The 21,600-nt window shown below is 41.1% G+C and overlaps 1 protein-coding gene across 3 annotated transcripts in view; it reads left to right on the top strand.

Moving 5' to 3' along the window:
* The window catches only part of gbe1b (glucan (1,4-alpha-), branching enzyme 1b), a 601,271-nt gene that overhangs the window by 141,498 nt on the left and 438,173 nt on the right, over positions 1-21,600 (top strand). For all 3 annotated transcript variants that reach the window (XM_060833872.1, XM_060833871.1, XM_060833870.1), the window contains exon 3: positions 16,103-16,218. In XM_060833872.1, coding sequence (XP_060689855.1) covers positions 16,103-16,218 — 116 coding nt within the window. The remainder of the gene's footprint in view (positions 1-16,102; positions 16,219-21,600) is intronic.

Genomic DNA, 21,600 nt, shown 5'->3' with positions numbered 1-21,600 from the left:
TTTCTGACATTTTCCTTTAGCATTACTTAGGGAGTTCCCCAGGTTAATCATCAATTAATGTCCAAACTCAAGTCAGAAGTGGGGATGATCATTATGTATCCTTTGTAATTTATCAGATACTGAAACAGTTTGTCTTCACATGCAACAATGGATGTCCAACATTCAAACATGGACTGAAAATAACATTTACGCCACACAGGTACCAGGTAATGGTTAGCTCTCTTTGATAATCAATGGCATTCTCTTGACATCAGGAACTTTGCAGCGAGTAAGTTGCTTCCTAGATCCCAAAAACACTCTCCCAGGCATAGGTTAGAAGTGAAACAAATGAGCAACAGGAATTACTGGAAAATCTCAACAAGTCTGACGTTATCCATGTAAAGCTGAAAATGTGTTGCTGGAAAAGCGCAGCTGGTCAGGCAGCATCCAAGGAGCATGTAGAGAAACAGTCAGCGTTTGGAGTCCATTATGACTCTTCAGAGCACGGAGTGTGATGGAGTACTCTTCATTTGCCTGGATATTGAGACTCCAATAGCATTCAAAAAGCCTGACACCATCCAGGACAAATCAGCATGCTTGATTGGCATGCTGGACATCACTGTTGTGTTTACAATATACATCATTTGCAAGATGCAGTGTAAAGGCTAATTCAATAGCACTTTCCAAGCACATGGCTTCTACCACCTACACGAAGGCCAGTGGATGCATGGAAACAACACTCACCACCTGCAAGCTCCCTTAGACTACATGCTGTCCTGAATTGGAACTAGTTTGCGGTTCCTTTGTCCTTGGGTCAAAGTCCTTGCTTCCTTACAACATTGTGGCTGTGCATGTCTGACATGGGTTACAGTGCTTCAAGAGCTGCTGACTACATTTTCCAAAGCATTTGTAGAGAGGCAATAAATGCTTAATTTGACAGTGACATTAAAACAAAAAGAGCTTATGAACCCAAAGCTTGTTGTAATCCTCTCCAGTATTTGTCTAGTAAGGATGTTTAAATTTGCCACTGTATCCACAAAGTTTTGTTCACATTATGACTTTCAGAACTGAACATTGGAAAGAGTTACTGTTGAAGATTTATATTATCCAATTTAGCTCCTGTTATTAACTCTGTGGCAAATCTTTGGGAAGCACTGCATTTTTCTGTTGCTGTCTTCTGCTTGCTCTACAGAATGACTGTTTAAAGTGTACAAAATACATCAACACTGACATTTTTTTTTGTTACGCTTTCACAGTTTTTGAAGGCTTGGTTCACAAAGTTTTTATCAACGGTGTGATGTTTGGACCTGTTAAAGTTATGACTAAGATGGGGAGGAGGAGTACACTGTTATTCTAGTCCCATAATCACCGGTACAGCACTTTTTAAAGTTACCTATGTTCTGATATGGACCAATCATATACTTTCTCTGTATTTGCCTTATCCATCAATCAGATGTATTTAATAAACAACTATTGATTTATTTTAAAAAAAAATACACCATGTGCACTCCTCCAGCTTTGGCTGTAACAAAAGTCTGAATGATTTAAAAATAATTTGTGAACAATAGTCACCCCAGCCCTGATAATTCTCCCAGTGCCATTCAGTGCCATTATCACATCTGAATCCCGCACAATTAACATCCTAGGGGTTACCATTGACTAAAAACTCAATTGGACCTGTGCTGTAGCCACAGTAGCTGGTCTGAGATTGGGAATTTAGAAATGAGTAACTTACTTTCTTGCTCCCAACAGCTTGTTAATCGTCAAGAAGGCACAAGTCAGGAGTATGACAGACATTCCTCACCTAGCTGATAAAAATGCACCTTTCACACTGAAGTGGCTCACTATTGATAGGGCAAAGCTTGAATAGTTATCGTTTCTACCCCCATCAACATTGACTCCATGTTAAACTGGTGAACAGTGACAGCAATATTTACCACCTACAAGGTGCATTGTAGCAACTTGCTAAAACTGCTTCATCACATTCCAGACCCATGACCGTTATCAGCTGAGTATCAGTGCAGCATGTACATGGGGATGCCATCACCTGCAGATTTCTGTCCAAGCTGCACACCATCCTGACTTGGAACTGCACCACCATTCCTTAACTTTAACTCTATCATAGCACTGTTTATCTAAACTACATAGTGCACTATAGCTCAAAAAAGCAGCTCGTCATCACCTTCTCAAGGACACAATTATGAAGGACTGATAAATGTTAGCCTTCTCAGTGGCCCTTTCTTCCCATCTATGGGGCTAATTTCCAGAGCTATAGTCATGAGGTGATGACCATTGAAGTGTACTCTACTGAAGGTGGAGGATCGAATTCCTTACAATTTGCTGAAGCTGAATGTAGGAGCCTTCATGGCAGAATGACGCCACTGTATTTTAACTTTCAAGGTTGCACGTGGATAGTCTTATGGCCAGATGGGGTGCTCAAAATAATGTCCTTATGAAGAAAAGGACAATGACTGAGGCATACTGGAAAATGGAGGTAAGTGTTGGCCAAAGTGGCTCTGCTCAAAGAGTCTGAAATAAACCAGCTACAGAATCCAGGCAAGCTGCAGCTACAGACATACAGACCGTATACAATTGACTTGGCAGCTGCATTCAATACAATATTCACTTGAATTTGAATTGAATGGAGTTGACCTGAATGCCATCCCCAGGACAAGCGGAAACATAGTTGTTTACCAAACGGAAGTGGCACCTCACACACTTTTTGGAAAGGGCTACCTGACCTAAGTGCTCCCAACACCTTCAGGAACGGGTGCCCAAGGACCACCTTGTCATCAACATGTCCATGGGTCTGATCGATCAGGGTGATTGAGCTCTGATCGATCTGTTGGTGGACATCGAAGACTCTCCAAAAGGGCGTGAAGACTTCTAAGTATAGGAATCGTCGCAACACCATCCTCGGGGGGTAACTCGAGACCTTCCAACATGAAGGGAAGGCACCCTTGGGACCATCGGGAGAAGAAGACAATCAGACAGTCATCACCATGTGCATCGAGGCCAAGATAGAGTTCGGTGGGACATGATCATCCAGATGAAGTTAAGGCACAATATAATTGATTAGATTTGTTGTGTAACTTGTTAGTTTGTAGCATATTTTGTTATAATATTAATTGTGTTAAATAAATATTATTATTTATTACTATTAAGAGTTGACTGTCGGTTTCTTTGCTAATATGAGAGTTAAAACAAACTGTGTGGCATGCACAACTGTTTGTTCATGAACGATGGGGACTTTGGAAAATTTACAATATCATTATTGTAGTTCCGAAACTACCTTTGCTGTGCTCTGTCTGTTCGATATTTTAAATTTAGTTTCGCCATTTGATAAACTGCACAGGAAATTCTGTTCACTCACTGCAGCTTAGTCCAAAGCCTGTGCCTGAAGGGGAATTACTTTTTGCTTGACGATGGAAAATAGTGTGGCCAAATATGGTGTCTGTCTGATTTTCTGTCATTCAATCTGTTCATGGTCTTGGGATTCCTCATGACGCAAGGGAAAAATCATTTGGCTTATCTTGAATTGATAGTTACAATTACATTTCTAGTTGGTAACGTCAAGACTTCAAACCTGCTTTGAGTTCCAAAAGTTCAGAATGTTAGCTTTGGAGTTTCCCATTTTGTTTTGTCATTCAAATGTAATCTTTTTTCACTTCGTCCTCTGCGCACTTCTCTTGCTGTCTGAACAACCCCATCTCCCAATCCCAACAAGCTGCTTGACACGGTTATGATTTTCTGGTTGTTGTTCAAGAGAGTTTTTCTCCTGATAAAGCCAGGCCAAGAAGGTAAAGAGTCACCCAGCAAATTTTAATGTAGCTGTGATACAGCAGTTCTTGTGTGAAGATGAATTCTTCACAGTTTCAATTATATAGAAAGTGGTAACTCCTTATTCACAAAAACAGTATGTGTGGTACAGATTTCATTTGAAATTCTGAATTAGGAGACATAGAACATTACAGCTCAGCACAGGCCCTTTGGCCCTCAATGTTGTACCAACCCGTGAAACCAATTTGAAGCCCATCTAACCTGCACTGTTCTATTTTCATCCATATATTTATCCGACGACCATTAAAATGCTCTGAAAGTTGACAAGCCTACCACTGTTGCAGGCAAGGCATTCCACCCCCCACTACTCTGAGTAAAGAAACTGCCTCTGACTTCTGTCCTATATCTACCACCCCTCAGTTTAAAGCTATGTCCCCTCATGCTAGCCATCACCCTTCGAGGGAAAAGGCTCTCACTGTCCACCCTATCTAAACCTCTGATCATCTTGTATGTCCCTATTAAATCATTCCTCAACCTTCTTTTCTCAAACGGAACTGGCCTCACGTCCCTCAGCCTTTCCTCAGAAGCCCTTCTCTCCATACAAGGCAACATCCTAATAAATCTCCTCTGAACCCTTTCCAAAGCTTCCACATCTTTTCTATAATGTGGCGATCAGAACTGTACACAATACACTGAAGTGTGGCTGCACCAGAGTTTTGAACAGCTGCAGCATGATCTCATAACTCCAAAACACAATCCCTTTACCAATAAAAGTTAACACACTTTCTGCCTTTGTAACAACCCTATCAACCTGGGTGATAACTTTCAGGGATCTGTGTACATGGGCACCGAGATCTCTCTGCTCATCTGCACTACCAAGAATCTTGCTATTAGTCCAGTACTCTGTATTCCTGTTGCTCCTTCAAAAGTGAATCATCTCACATTTTTCCGCATTAAACTCCATTTGTCACTTCTCAGCCCAGCTTTGGAGCTTATGTTATGTCCTTCTGCAACTTGCAACATCCTTCAGCACTATCCACAGCTCCACCAACCTTAGTGTCCCTCGCAAATTTACTATCCTATCCTTCCATGCACGCATCTAGGTCATTTATAAAAATGACAAGCAGCAGTGGCCCCATAACAGATCCTTGCGATACACCACTAATAACTGAACTCCAGGATGAACATTGCCCATCAACCACCATCTGTCGTCTTTCAGGGAGCCAAAATCTGATCCAGACCTCCAAATCATCCTCAATCTCTTGCCTCTGTATTTTGTGTAATAGCCTACTGTGGGGAACCTTAGCCTTACTGAAATCGATATACACCACATCAACTGCTTTACCTTCATCCACCCGTTTGGTCACCTTTTTAAAGAACTTCTTTATGGTCATTTAAGCGGGCATTGGATAGGCATTTGGAAGTTATTGGGCTAGTATAGGTTAGGTAGGATTCGGTCGGCGCAACATCGAGGGCCGAAGGGCCTGTACTGCGCTGTATCCTTCTATGTTCTATGTAACTCACTAAGTTTGATGAGGCATGACCTACCTTCACAAAATCGTGTTGACTATCCTTAATGAATTTATTCCTCTCTGGATGATTATAAATCTTATCTTTTATAACCCTTTCCAACACTTTACCCATAACCGAAATAAGGTTCACTGATCCATAATTATCAGGATTGTCTCTACTCCCCTTCCTGAACAAGGTGACAACATTTGCTATCCTTCAGTCTTCTGGCAATATTCCTGTAAACAATGAAGGCATAAAGATCAAAGCCAGAGAATCCTAGAGAAATCACATCCAGCCCAGGGAACCTATCTATTTTCACACTTTACAGAATTGCTAACACCACCTCCTTGTGAACCTCTATCCCATCAAGTCTAGTAGCCTGTAACACCGTATTCTTCTGGACAACATTGTCTTTGTCTTTTTCCTGGGTGAATACTGACGAAAAATTTTCATTTAGCGCTGCCTCTATCTTCTTGGACTCCACGCACAACTTCCCACCATTGTCCTTGATAGGCCCTAATCTTATGTAATCATTCTTTTATTCCTAATATACCTATAAAAAGCTTTAGGGTTTTCCTTGATCCTATCTGCCAAAGATTTCTCATGTCCCCTCTTGGCTCTTCTTAGCTCTCTCTTTTGGTCTTTCCTGGCTAACTTGTAACTCTCAAGCACCCTAACTGAGCCTTCATGTCTCATCCTAACATAAGCCTCCTCCTTCATCTTGACAGGAGACTCAACTTAGTAAACCACAACTCCCTCGCTCAACAACTTCCTCTATGCCTGACAGGTACATGTTTATCAAGGACATTCAGTAGCTGTTCCCTGATAAGTTCCAGATTTCAATTGTGCCCATCCCCTCTAGTTTCCTTTCCCATCGTATGCCTATAGAAAACTCACAAAAAGTTGAGCTCTTGTTTTCTAACCTCAGCCCATACTGTCTCAGTAGACGGGTTCTCAAACATCCTTTCTGCCACCGTAATACCTTCTATGATGAACAATGCCACATCTCCACCTGTGTTTATCAGCTTCCCTTACAGATTGTTGAATTTTTTCTATGACCCTGATCCAACAGCATTTTACAAAGATTGCCTAATCTACAATTTTCACCTCGTCAGATGGAGACCTAAAACTGAGGACAACTTTCTTTTATTACCATCTTAAGTGTTCTTTTTTGTCAAAGCATCTAGGCCACATCACCCTCACTCATAAACACTGAGCTGAAGTTCATGATTTTTAATTTTGATGTGCATTAGACGTGCAACAGCCTAGTGTATGCAAATAAGGTAGACAGTTGGTAAAATACTATACATGTAGGGAATATCCTGGATTTAAAAAGATGATTTACTACAACATTTGCCAATTAAATGGGATGGGGAAGATCATCTTTGTACCTGTTAGACTACAGTTGGCAGCTGCCATCCTCTGTTTTGTGTGTTCTCATTGTCCTGTGTAATTCACCCATGCCAATCCTTACACTTTTTTCCTGTTTATAGCTCGCTATCCATCCCCTGAGATCCAATAACTCCTACTCATCTCGATCTTAATTAGAGGTTTACAGCACAGAAACAGACCTTTCGGTCCAACTAGTTCATGCCGACCAGTTATCCCAACCTAATCGAGTCCCATTTGCCAGCACTTGGCCCATATCCCTCTAAACCCTTCCTATTCATATATCCATCCTTTTAAATGTTGCAATTGTACCAGCCTCCTCCACTTCCTCTGGCAGCTCATTCCATACATGCACCACCCATTTGTGAAACATTTGCCCCTCAGGTTCTTTTTATATCTTTCCCCTCTCACCCTAAACCTATGCCCTCTAGTTCTGGACTCCTGAGCCCCAGGGAAAAGACTTTCTCTATTTACCCGATCCATGCCCCTCATAATTTTGTAAACCTCTATAAGGTCACCCCTTAACCTCCGACGCTCCAGGAAAACAGCCCCAGTCTGTTCAGCCTCTCCCTGTAGCTCAGATCCTCCAACCCTGCCAACATTCTTGTAAATCTTTTCTGAACCCTTTCAAGTTTCACAGCATCTTTCCGATAGGAAGGAGACCAGAATTGCATGCAACAGTTCCAACAGTGGCTGAACCAATGTCCTCTACAGCCGCAACATGATCTCTCAACTCCTGTACTCAATACTCTGACCAATAAAGGAAAGCATACCAAATGCCTTCTTCACTATCCTATCTACCTGCGACTCCACTTTCAAGGAGCTATGAACCTGCACTCCAAGGTCTCTTTATCCACCTTTATGCATTTCAAGACATCCTGCACTTCCTCCTTTGTAATATGGACATTTTTCAAGATGTCACCATCCATTTCTCCACATTCTATATCTTCCATGTCATTCTCCCCAGTAAACACTGATGCAAATTAATTGTTTAGCATCTCCTCCCATCTGCGGCTCCACGCAAAGGCCACCTTGGTCTTTGAGGGGCCTTATTCTCTCCTGAGATACCCTTTTGTCCTTAACGTATTTGTAAAAACCTTTTGGATTCTCCTCATGTCCCCTTTTTCCCCTCCTGATTTCCCTCTTAAGTGTATTCCTACTGCTTTTATACTGTTTTCAGGATTAATTTGATCTCTCCCATCTATACCCGACATATGCTTCATTCTTTTTCTTAATCAAACCCTCAATTTCTTAGTCATCCAGCATTCCCTATACCTACCAGCCTTTCCTTTCACCCTAACAGGAATATACTTTCTCTGGATTCTTGTTATCTTATTTCTGAAGGCTTTCCATTTTCCAGCCGTCCCTTTACCTGCGAACATCTGCCTCCAATCAGCTTTTGAAAGTTCTTGCCTAATACCGTCAAAACTAGCCTTTCTACAATTTAGAACTTCAACTGTTAGACCTGGTCTATCCTTTTCCATCACTATTTTAAAACTAATGGAATTACGGTCGCTGGCCCCAAAGTGCTCCCCCACTGACCCCTCAGTCATCTGCCCTGCATTATTTCCCAAGAGTAGGTCAAGTTTTGCACCTTCTGTAGTAGGTACATCCACATACTGGCTCAGAATATTTTCTTGTACACTCTTAACAAATTCCTCTCTATCTAAACCCTTAACATTAGGGTAGTCTCTGTCTACGTTTGGAAAGTTAAAATCCCTTATAATAACCACCCTATTATTCTTACAGATAACTTGTTACAAGTTTGTTTCTCAATTTCCCTCTGACTATTGGGGGACCTGTAGTTCAATCCCAATAAGGTTATCATCCCTTTCTTATTTCTCAGTTCCACCCAAATAACTTCCCTGTGTTTCCAGGAATATCTTCCCTAAGTACAACTGTAATGCTATCCCTTACTAAAAACACCACTCCCCCTCCTCTCTCACCTCCCTTTCTGTCCTTCCTGTAGCATTTGTATCCTGGAACAGTAAGCTGCCAGTCCTGTTCATCCTCGAGCCACATTTTTGTAATTGCTATGATATCCCATTCCCATGTTCCTAACCATGCTCTGAGTTTACCTGCCTTTCTTGTTAGGCCTCTTGCGCTGAAGTAAATACACTTAAATTTATCAGTCCTACCCTGTTCTCTACAGAATATTTTGAAATGAAAATTTCACTGCAGCTATGCAGAACTTTCTTTTTCTGATAGGAAACTCTTGGACTAAAGTGACATGGCTTTAGCATCAGAGCTAGACCATTCAGGAGTATTGAATAATTTTGAGCTTATGCTTGGTCATTTTTTGCTAAAGTCCATAATAGGATATGTAATCCAAAGCTGGTTGATGGATTTACAATGTAGATCGACCACTGTCATGGTCTAGTCTGAATTGCTCCCAAACTGCGCATATGCTCTTCGAAGATCGTTGCAGGCAGGCCATTCTCCCCACTGAGTCTTTGAATTTCTTTTGCATTTGTTCTCCCTGGCTTGTTGTGTACTTTATGAATCAGATTATCAATAGATTTAATTCATCTGCAGTTGGCCATTTCGCATTTGTTTCTGTTTCTGTAAATATCAGACTCAACACTGATTGTTGTAGAAGTGTGCACAGCACTTGTTTTCATTGAGAGCTAGCTCCTCTGATGTGCATTGACTACTTCCTCTTAGCCGACTTCTAGTTTTGTGTGACAGCTAGTCTAGCTCTACAGAAAAATGATCACATCACATAAGATCATATAATGAATATCATCAAGTTATCTGGTGTTGGATATTGCTATAAATTAGACCCGTAATTTAACGCAAAAGCCTATCAGTGACAAAGCTTGCAAAGGAATTGGAGCTTTTGTTTTCAACCAGACACGAAGAAAGAGGTAAAAATAGTCAGCTCTGTTAAAAACTCACCACAGCTATGATTGGTTCAATGGTTAGCCTTGGTTATTTCTCCCCCACATTTCTCAAACCTAGTGCCTCAACTCAACCAAAAATTCCTCATTCCTGATGAAGGGCTTTTGCCCGAAACGTCGATTTTATTGCTCGGATGCTGCCTGAACTGCTGTGCTCTTCCAGCACCACTAACCCAAAAATTCCTCATGTCAACTGGTGCTTTCTTTGCCCACTATTCTGATAATAGGAAGTTGACTTTGGAGAGAGAGACTGAATTTAGTTGCTAACCAGCCTCATTAAATCCCATGTAGATAATTACCCAACTTTCCCATCAAAGAAGGTCGTCTGTCATAACCTTAATGTGATGATTGCAAGGTTTGGAAAAAATAACCTTTGTTGCGAGTGCCTAAAATATCATGTATGTGTCTTCGGAGATATGGCTTCGCTGTTCCCTGCAAAAACTGCATTTGCTCAATACAAGGCTTGTTCATATTGATTTTAGTGCAAGTAGCTTTTTAGTTTTGTTCAAGACTAAGTTTTTTTTTCTTCTGAATCCATCTTCATTTTGGAAATACTTTCTGCCTGTGCAATCGCTTACATTTTCGAAAGGCACTGTTGATACTTAAATTATTGTTGGTGTAGTTTTGAGAGCCGGGATAGTCTTAAAAGCAGGTCAGAGGTTGAGTTGATTGTGATGATCCATGGCATTGTTGGATTGAAGTCTCCTTTCAAAGATGAAAGCGTATTTTCTGTATTCAGAGCCAGTCTTTGAATATGTAAAGTTTGTTACATTTCTAATAGTGTACAATATATTTATTGTGGCATGCCTTGAAAAAATATAAAATGAATAGAACAGGCCATTCAGCCCAGCTAATCCATGTCAACATTACGCTCAAAATGTGCTCCTCTCTGTCCGTTTTATTTCCAACTCTTGGGTTGCAGTGCTAGTGAAGTATAATTTCTAGAAAAGACCAGTATTGGAGACTGACAATTTAGAGTTTGCTAAAATATCGTACTCAACACAGGGGAATAGAATGGTAGAATTTGAATTTTGTTCCCCATACATTTCGTTGATATATGTTCATAGAGTTGATCGTAGCAAGTTATTTGAAAATCTGTAGCAAACTTGGATGTTGTGTTCATTTTAGCTTTCTTTATGCTCAGAGTAAGTAGCTAACTGTACACAAACTCAATCCAGTTTCTGCTGTCATTTCTCCCTCGAACATCCTTAACCAAATTTACAAATGGCACCATTCTCCTCCAAGACCTTCTAGAATTGTAGAATGATGTAAGATATAAATGATACTCCTCATAGTTCATTTGAAAGAGCTATCAAATAGATTCCATTCTTCTCTTTCTCTAGGTTTGCCACTTTATTTGCTTCAATATATATTACCTTCTTTCTTGAATATTAGAATTGAATGTGTTTCCATCTCACTGTTAGGCATTGCATCTCATATCACCATTTGAAAGAAAATATTTTCTCTCATCACCTCTGGCCATTTTGCCTATTAATACTGTATCCCCTGGTCATTGACTCTTCTGCCATTTGAAACAGCTTTTCTTTATTTCCTCTCTTAGAGCCATTCATGGTTTTGAACATGTCCTTCAAAATGTCTCAGCCTTTTGCATGGTAGCAAAAGAAATTCAGTTCTTCAGACTGTTTCCATAAGTAGAGTCTCTTACTCATGGTACCATTACTGTGAACCTTCTTTTACACCTCGACAAGGCTTGTCATCCACTGAAGTGCAGTGCCACAACTGAACATCCTATTTCAGCTGAGACTTGGATCAGTAGTTTATAAATGCTTCACGTAATTTCCTTGTATTTGTTCTGTCTTCCTGTACAAGTAAAACCAAAAATTTCAAATGCATTGATCGGACAAGAACAAGCAGGCACGTGGGAGCACCAAAACTTGCAAGTTCCCCTCCAGTCCACACGTCACCCTAATTTGGAAATATATCACCAATCCTTCAATGTTGCTGGGTCAGAATCATGGAACTCTCTCCCTAATTGTGAGTGAAGCCACCAAATGGACTGCGATGCTTCAGAAAGGCAAATCACTCCCACCTTCTTCAGGGCAACTATGGATAAGCAATAAATCTGGAACAGCCAGTGAAGCCCAGGTCTCCTGATTAAAAACAAAAGCCTTCATGTGCTGTCCCTGGTTTGCACATGCAATTTATTTTACCCACTGCTCAACTGCTTTTTCAGACTGTTCATGATTAAAGTGTCTTGTTCAACTCCAGCCTGAATTTTTGCCGTTGATCCTCTTAATCATTAAGAGAGCTTACTTTCAATTTAGTAATAGTGCCCACCTATATACAAAACTACAAAATAGAGGCTGAAGTGGACCATTTGCCTCTGAAACACGCTGTGCCATTGAATAAGATCCTGATGATGTGTTTTAGTTTCAGATTGCTCATTCCAATGTAACTGTGAACCTTAGATTCTTGTCAGGCATGAAACCAATCTCCCTCTGCCTTAGACATTCACTGACTACGCATTCATCACCTTCTGGGGCAGAGTATTGCAAAGTGTTTCAATCGCCGAGAGAATAAAATCTGCTCTGTGTGCAGCAGGGCAATGCATAATTTTAAACAGTGCTCCTTGACTTTAGACAGACATACAAGAAGAAAGCCTCACTTTCTTGTCCAACTTATCGGGATCATTCAGGATCTCATGCATTTCAAATTAACCCACATTCTTTTAAAACCCAGTGAAATCTAGCCTAGCCTCTCCAACCTACCCTAGTCAGACAACCCACTCATTCTTAGTATCAGGCATCCTTCAATACATTTCGTTTTCTCCTTGAAATAAAGAGACCAAAAATGCACACTATTCTAGTGGCCTCACCAATGCCCTGTACAGCATAACCTTATATGTTCAGCCATCAGCCCTTGAAACACTCCTCCATGCCATTACTCCTCTGATCTCGCTTTATCCAATAATCCCCTGGCCAGTGTCTCATTCTTCACTCTTAGTAAACTTCATTTCACCCAAAATGTTGCTTCCTTTATCCAATTCCACTCAAAGTCTTTTCATCATTAATCTAGTGTGGCTTCTAGCCTGCCATGTCTGAAATTTAGGATCTTCCTCCTCGTGCTGAAAACACTCTACAACCTTTTGTGTCTTTCTATATCTCTGTACCTCCAGCCCTATAATCACCTTCCTTTAACTCTAGTACTGTACTCGTGTTTTCTCTCATGCGCATGTTCTCTGACAACATCATTGGCTGCATTATTTAGGTTTCTCTTTCCAAATCTTTCAGCTTTTTTCAGCTCCCTTTATTGCAGAATCTTCCAGAAAACCTAACTTTAGAACGCTATATTCTTATTTGAATTTTGCTGACTCATTTTTCTCTGAGGTAATCGAGTGGGTTGTTGAGACAGTGTGATTATGTATGCAGAGGTTGTTTGAAAAAGTACAGTAAGTACAGGAGATTGGTTGAAAAATAAACCTGTTGATAAAATTTGAATCCATGAGTTTAAAGAAGTTATGGAATTGATCTTAACCAAGAAGAGACAGCAAAAAGTAGAGGTGAATGCTTGCTTTTCATTCTGGAAGGGACTATCTATTAATATGCCCTTGTTGTTTCTCTTTTTGACATAAAAATGAGTTTGACTTGGCTCAGATTTCACAGTTTGAATTTTTGGTAGAAATCATGAGGTTAGTAAATAAATAGAGGATTTACTCCAAGGGAACACAACAAAATGTCAGGTATTCACACTGTAACATAAAATATCACACTTTTTTCAACGAAGAATGTGCTGCAATATGAACAAAAATGTACAGTTTTATGTGCACTACAGGTACCCTGATACCTAGGCATTCATGTAGGTAATTATTTTGAAGGTAGCATGGCATGTTCAAACTGTTTTAAGTAAGCACGCTGGATCTGAAGGGATTATTAAGTTTTAGTTTGTTAAAGTTACATTTTCAGTCAGTAATAGTTAAAAATAAATTGGAACCATAATGCTCAGAGGCAGAGTAGAGGCTTTAGGTCCAGAATAATATCGGTTCATGTTGTGGGAAAATGCTAAACTCCATCAAGACACCTGATCAATGTACAATGGAAATTGATTAGAGTTTGATTTGATTTGTTATTGTCACATGTACCAAGGTTCAGTGAAAAGTGTTACCCTGCGTGCTTTAGAGCAGATTGTACAATACAAGTGAATAATGGTAACAGAACAGAGTGCAGGATATATAACAGCTGTTGAGAAGATGCAGAGAGAAATCAACATTAACTTTTAAGAGGCCCATTCAAAAGTCTGATAACAGTGGTCAAGAAGCTATTCTCAAATTTATTCATACATGCATTCAAACTTTTATATCTTCTGGCCAAGGAAAAACGCTGGAAGAGAGTATAACCGTTGTAGGTGAGGTCTTGAATATTTGTTCTAAATGATGAATAGATTCATTATGTTGGTTGCTTTCCCACTACAGAAGAAGTGTAGATGAGGTCAATGGATGGGAGGCTGCTGGTTTGCATGATGGATTAGGCTGTATTCAAAACTCTGTAGCTTCATGCAATCTTGGGAAGAGTGGTTGTTGTACCACACTTGTGATGCATTCAATCAGGATGCTTTCTCTGGTCATCTATAAAAATCTGTAAGAGTCTTGATAGAAATGCTGAATTTCCTTAGCCTCCTGAAGAAATAGAGGTATTTTGGTCTCCTTATCTGAGAAAGGATGCCCTTGTTATAGAGGTAGTGCAGCAAAGGTTTACCAAATTGATTCCTGAGATGGCAAGACTGATATATGAGGAGAGATTGAGTTGATTAAGATTGTATTCAATGGAGTTTAGGAAAATGGGGAGTGTTGTGGTTGGGGGAGGGGAAATCTCAAAAATCAATAAAATTCTAACAAAAGATTTACAAGGATGTTGCCAGGGTTGGAGGATTTGAGCTATAGGGAGATGCTGAACAGGCTGGGGCTGTATTCCCTGGAGCGTCGGAGGCTGAGGGGTGACCTTATAGAGGTTTACAAAATTATGAGGAGCATGGATAGGATAAATAGACAGTGTTTTCCCTGAGGTCAGGGAGTCCAGAACTATTGTGCATAGGTTTAGGGTCAGATGGGAAAGATATAAAAGAGACCTATGGGGCAATTTTTTTCACACGGAATGTGGTACGTATGGAATGAGCTGCCAGAGGAAGTGGTGGAGGCTGGTACAATTACAACATTTAAGAGGCATTTGGATGGGTATATGAATAGGAAGGGTTTGGAGGAATATGGGCCAGGTGCTGGCAGGTGGGACTGGTTGGGATATCTGGTCGGCATGGACAGGTTGGACTGAAGGGTCTATTTCCATGCTGTGTATCTCTATGACTCTATTGACTCTATAACCGGGCTAGACAGGTTGCAGGAAGGATATTCCTGAAAATGGTGGAGTCCAGAACCAGGAATCATGGTTTGAGGAGAAGGGATTTCCTTTTAGGTTTGAGATGAGAAATTTCTTCATCCAACTAGTGGTGAACCTGTGGAATTCCTTACCACAGAAAATGGTTGAGGTCAAATGTTCATGTAATTCAAAGGAGGTAAATGCAGCTCTTGTGGCTAAAGAGATTGAGGGATTAGGGTATTGTGCTCGCTAATCAGCCAGCCATAAATATGTTGAGTGGCAGAGCAGGCTCGAGGGCTCGAATCGCCTACGTTTTCTTCTATCTCTGTTTTATGAAGGAAAAACATGTTCTTCAAAATAATTGTGGCAGAAAAGAAACTCTGTCCATCCTGTGTGTACTATTCAATGATAAAGCTTTGCAATTGCCCTCACTTACTTTTGTGCTGTGCTTAGAGCTCTGCAAATTTTCTCTGTTTGAGTACATTATTAACTATGCTGTTTAAAGTTACCGTTATATTAATAGACATCTGCCACTAATAATTGTTTCCTGAATTGTTTTAGAACATTGAGAAATTTACCTCATTTAAAGATGATCTTGGAGCATGGGCTAAGAGAACAATACACAGTCTGCAGTAAAGTGACTGATTATAAAATTGCTATGAATGCTATTCGAATTCCAACATTGACAACGTTTTGTTCTGATGTATATTAATTTTAGTGCTAACTGCGGCAAGAGCCCCTTAAAGTGGTTGTCAGGTCCTTTATCTGTCTATTCTGTCTGATCTCTCTCGTTCCATTTTTGCAATTGCTCTTTTCATTCTTCCTTTCAAGAAATAAAAGGAAGATCTTAAATTTCTGTCGTGGTTTCCACCATCTCAGCAAGTCCCAAAGCATCTCATGGTGAATTCAGTCCTCTTGGACGTGTTGTCACTGTTACAGGAATTGTGACAGACAGTGTACTAACAGCAAGCTCAATCGTCTGGAGGAGAACACATTTTGAACATGATGGTACCCACTGAACCACAGATGATGTCTTAAGAGTCTTTAAAAAATGAGTCATGGCATCCCTGAATCTCTGCTTTATTCCAACTGCTATCTTTACTTCTGTTTGGCATTACTTGCATTGAGAGTTTTGAACAATTAATAAGTCTTTTGAGAATTGTATGCATATTCCATGTAGTGTGATATTATAGTAACACAGTAAATTTCTTTCAGATGGCTGGAACTCTTCTTCACATTGTTACAAGATGTTGCCATTTGGGAAATGGGAGCTGTACATCCCACCCAGAGCTGATGGGTCATCGCCGATAGCCCATGGATCAAAGCTTAAGGTGAGCATTTTGCAGACATAGTTTCCCTTGAAAAGCACAATGCTCTCACCATGAGTAAACTTTGCCACTTTAGAATACTGGTCTCACTGCTTGTTTGGGAAAAATATGTTTTTCCACTTGAAGTCAGTTCCGCTCAACATTTCTCCTGACGGGTAGTGGAAAAGATGAGGAAGTGAGCTGTCTGTGGACAGAAAGTTTTGTACAAGAAGTTCAATATTTGTGAAACTGTCAGCAATTCATCTTTTTTCATCTTGGCAACTTCCTCAGCCCAAGTTGTTTCTGATCCTGCAGTTACGGTTGCTTTCAGGGTTTGTGATCGGTCTCCGTCAAGAACAGATCATAACTTTGTCCAGCTTTAGGAAGTAAAGCAGTTTTTCCATACTAACGTTAATAGTATCTGGCATACTTTCCTGCCAAAACCTTTTGAAATGGAGTCACTTGGAGCTTTCAAGATCCAACTAGATTGATTTGAGTTCAGTAAACGAATACAGGTAGATGTATCAACTTGTAGGTTAGCCAAGAACTCCTTGAATGACAGAATTGACTGGACTCAGGATCCTTTGTTCCTCTTCTCAACAATTCTGCTTCCTTGCAAGCAGCATTTAGCCAAATGAGTCATGTTCCCGGTCTGAAGCCATCCTGAACTCGCGACTTCTGGTGTGAGGAAGTACCCCTCACCTATTTCTCTTCAATCCTTTAAAAATTATTTTGTCTATGTTTTGCTCATTTCCTCCAACTGGGATGAGCCAATTTTCTGTCTGCCTCACTGCCAACAATGAAGTTTGAAGCAAATTGGTAAATGAATTTGTGTGATGAAATTTTATGTGATCAGCTGCCCAGGCTTTATATGTCCTGAAAACAAGTTGCTATTGATTTGAGTTTAGGGTCAAGGTGAGCAGACTTACTTGGTGCACAATACTTTTAATAATTTTGTGCTTTGCTTCATGACAATTTCTGGTGAAAGTAGTTGCCTAGTATATTCATGTCCCTGTTGAGAATTCATTATCACCTATATTGCAGATTTATATGCTATTAGCATCAAGGGACTGAGTGTGCATTTGTGGCAAAGAAACCGTAGAGTTCCTTAAAATCATATCCTTAGTTCTGATGGTGGCTGTGTACTACCTTCTGCAGAGAATTGGGATAAGCACAAAGTGCAAGCAACCTTTACTGGTGCCACTCATTATATCTGATGAAGAATTTTTGTTGCAGATTTCCAGCATCTGCAGATCTTTGTTTTATAATATCTCATTATATCTGGTTGCATCTGAAGACACAATTTTGCCTTGAAAGGCAGACAATCATGTAAGCATGAATTAGAAATTCTGTAACTCTTTGGAGAAAACAAAGAATGTTAGCATTTATATGGAATATTTAATGTAGTAAAAATATGCAAGGGCATTTCGCAGAAGTGTCATCAGAGATTATGACATACCAGCTTGGAAGAAGATGCAAGGATACCGTATGTAGTGTAAGTGATGATCAAGTATGTGGATGAGGGTAGGGCAGTTGATATGGTGTACATGGACTTCAGTAAAGCCTTTGATAAGGTTCCACATGATAGGCTATTGGAGATGCGGAGGCAGGGGATTTAGCAGTTTGGATTAGAAACTGAAAGAAGGCAACGAGTGGTGGTTGATGGAAAATATTCACCCTGGCGTCCAATTACTCGTGGTGTGCCACAAGGATCTGTTTTGTCATTTTTATAAATGACTTGGACGCAGGCATAGGTGGATGAGTTAGTAAGTTTGCAGATGACACTGAAGTTGGTTCGATTAGCGGACAGTGTGGGAGAATGTTGTCGGTTGCAGAGGTACTTGGATAAACTGCAGAATTGGGTTGAGAGGTGATAAATCAAGTTCAATGCAGATAAATATGAGGTAATTCACTTTTGGAAGAATAACAGGAAGGCAGAATGCTGGGTCAATAGAAAGATTCTTGGTAGTGTGGATGTGCAGAGGGATCTTAGTGTCCATGTACATAGATCCCTGAAAGTTGCCACCCAGGTTGATGGTGTTGTGTTGTTCAGAAGGCATACAGTGTGTCAGGTTTTATTGGTAGAGGGATTGAGTTCTGGAGCCATGATGTCATGCTACAACTGTACAAAATGCTAGTGTGGTCTCATTTGGAATATTGTTTACAGTTCTGGGCACCCCATTACAGGAAGGATGTGGAAGCATTGGAAAAGGTGCAGAGGAGATTTACCAGAATGTTGCCTGCTCTGGAGGGAAGGTCTGGAGGAAAAACTAAGGGACTTGGGTCTGTTCTCTTTGGAGCTGAGAAGGCTAAGAGGGGATTTATTAGACATACAAGATGATCAGAGGACTTGATAGGGTGGACAGTGAGAATCTTTTTCTGAGGATGAAGGCGTCGGCTTATAGGACGGGGCATAGCTGCAAATTGAGGGGTGATGGATTTAAGACAGATGTCAGAGGCAGGTTCTTTACGCAGAGAGTGCTAAGGGCGTGGAATGCCCTGCCTGCCAACATAGTTAACTCAGCCACATCAGGGGCATTTAAACAGTCCTTGGCTAAGCATTTGAATATCGATGGGATAATGTAGGGGGATAAGCTTGTTTAGTTCACAAGTTGGCGCAATATCAAAGGCTGAAGGGCCTGTTCTGCGCTGTATTGTTCTATGTTCTATGATCGCGAGACTATTAATCCAGAAACTCAGTTTATGTTCTTGGAATTATGTTTAAGTCCCACCACGGCAGATGGTGGAATTTAAATTCAATAATAAAAAATTTGGAAGTAACTTTCTACTGCAACCATAAAATCATTGATCGTTAGAAAAATCTGTACGGTTCACAAATGTCCTTCAGGAAAGGAAATCCTTATCTGGTCTAGCCTACACATGACTCTAGACCCACAGCAATGTGGTTGACTCTTAATTGCCCTCTGAAATACCCTAGCAAACGTTTAAGTTGTACCAATCTCTATAAAGTCTCAAAGAAATGAAATCAGATGGATTACCTGGCATTGACCTAGGCGGCAGAAATGATAACAACAGAAACAGCCCTGTCAGCCCCTGCAGTGTCCTCCTTACTAACATCTGGGGCTAGTGCCAAAATTGGGAAAGTTGTCTCATCAACTAGTCAAGAAACAGCCTGACATAGTCACACTTACGGAATCATATCTTACAGACAATGTCTCAGACACCATCACCACCATTCCTGGATATGTCCTGTCCCATCAGCAGGACACACCTGGCAGAGATGATGGCACAGTGGTTTACAGTCAGGAGTGAGTTGTCTGGGAGTTCTCAATATTGACTCCGGATCCCCCGAGTCTCATGGCTTCAGGTTAAGTATGGGCAAGGAAACCCCCTACTGATTACCACATTCCATCCTTGCTTTGCTGAGGAATCGGTACTCCTCCATGTTATACAACACTTAAAGGAAATACTGAGCATGTCAGGGGCACAAAATGTAATCTGGGTAGGGGATTTCAATGCTAGTTAGGTCCTAAAGGATATAGCTGTGACACTGAATCCATGGCAGGTGATGAATGAACCAACTGGAGGGAAAAACATCCCTGACCTCATCTTTGGCAATCTGCAGGCTGTAGATGTATCAGTCCATGACAGTATTGGTAAGTGTGGCCACCACACAGTCTTTGTGGGGAGATAAAGTCTCGCCTTCACATTGAGAATAACTTCCATTTTGTTGTGTGGTACTATCACTGTGCTAAATAGGACATCTTCGAACAGATCTAGCAGCTCAAGACTGGCATCCATGAGGTGCTGCGGGCCATCATTAGTAACAGAATTCTGCTCCAGCGCAATCTGTAAACTCTTGGCCTGGCATATCCCTCGCTCAACCATTACCATCACGCCTGATTCAATGGAGTGTGCAGGAGAGCGTGCCTGGATCAGCACTAGGCATACCTGAAGATGAGGTGTCAAAGAAGGCATAAGCAGCAAGTGGTAGACTGCGTTAAGCACCTCCACAACCAGCGGATCAGATCTAAATTCCTTATGTATTCAGCTGTGATTGGTGGTGGATGATTAAACAACTCACTGGAGGAGGAGGAAGCTCCACAGCTATCCCCACCCTCAATAATGGAAGCGCCCAACACATCAGCAGCCCAGCAAAATACAAAGCTAAAGCTTTGGCAGCAACCTTCAATCAGAAGCGCCAAGCGGATGATCCATCTCCGTTGCCTCCAGTGGTCCCCAGCATTATGGATACCAGTCTTCCACCGGTTTGATTCATTCCACGTGAAATGAGGAAACAGAGATGTTGGGTACTACAAAGGCTTACAGGCCTGACAACACTCTGGCAACAACACTGAAGGCTTGTACTCCAGAATTTGCCACTCCCCTAGCCAAGCTGTTCCAGTACAGTTGCAACACTGGCATCTACCTGACAATATGGAAAATTGCCCAGGTAAGTCCTGTACATAAAATGCCAGACATATCCAACCTGGCCTACTTCCACCCCATCAGTCTACTGTTGATCATCAGTAAAGTGATAGAAGGTGTAATCGAACAGCACCTGTTCATCAATAATGTGCTCAGTGACACCCAGTGTGGGTTAAGCCGGGGCCACTCAGCTCCTGACCTCTGACAGCTTTGATTCAAACATGGACAAAAGAGCTGAATTCCAGATGTGAGGTGAGAGTGACAATCCTTTAAATCAAGACTGTATATGACCAAGTGTAACATCAAGGAGTCAGAGCAAAACTGGAATCAATGGATATCGGGGTAAACTCTCTAGTGGTTTGAGTCATACCTGACACATGGGAGGACATGGTTTTTGGAAGTCAGCCATCTCAGTTCCAGGGCATTTCTGCAGGAGTTCCTCAGGGTAGTGTCCTAGGCACAACCATCCTCAGCTGCTTCATTAATGACCTTCCCTCCATCATAAGATCAGAAGTGGGGATGTTCGCCAGTGATTGCACAATGTTCAGCACTGTTCATGACTCCTCAGATACTGAAGCAGTCCATGTTCAAATGCAGCAAGATCTGGACCAATATCCAGGCTTGGACTGACAAGTGGCAAGTAAAATTTGTGCCACTCAAATGCCACAAATACCAATAAGAGACAATTAAACTACTGCCCTTTGGCATTCAACAGTATTACCATTACTAAATCCCCCACTATCAAAGTCCTGGGTGTTATCATTGATCAGAAACTCAACTGGACTCATCACATAAATGCATTGGCTACACGAGCAGGTCAGAGGCTCGGAATACTGTGGCGAGTAACTCAGTTCCTGACTTCCCAAAGCCTGTCCATCATCAACAAGGTACAAGTCAGGAGTATGATGGAATACTTCCCTGTTGCCTGGATGAGTGCAGCCCCAACAACACTCAAGAAGGCTCACGCCATTCATTGGTAAAACTCTGACAAACACCCATTCCTCTACTGACGTTCAG

This window comes from Hemiscyllium ocellatum, chromosome 12, assembly GCF_020745735.1.
Source record: "Hemiscyllium ocellatum isolate sHemOce1 chromosome 12, sHemOce1.pat.X.cur, whole genome shotgun sequence".
Lineage (NCBI taxonomy): Eukaryota > Metazoa > Chordata > Chondrichthyes > Orectolobiformes > Hemiscylliidae > Hemiscyllium > Hemiscyllium ocellatum.
The sequence above is the reverse complement of the archived record's forward strand: the minus strand, read 5'-3'. Positions and strand labels throughout refer to the sequence as shown.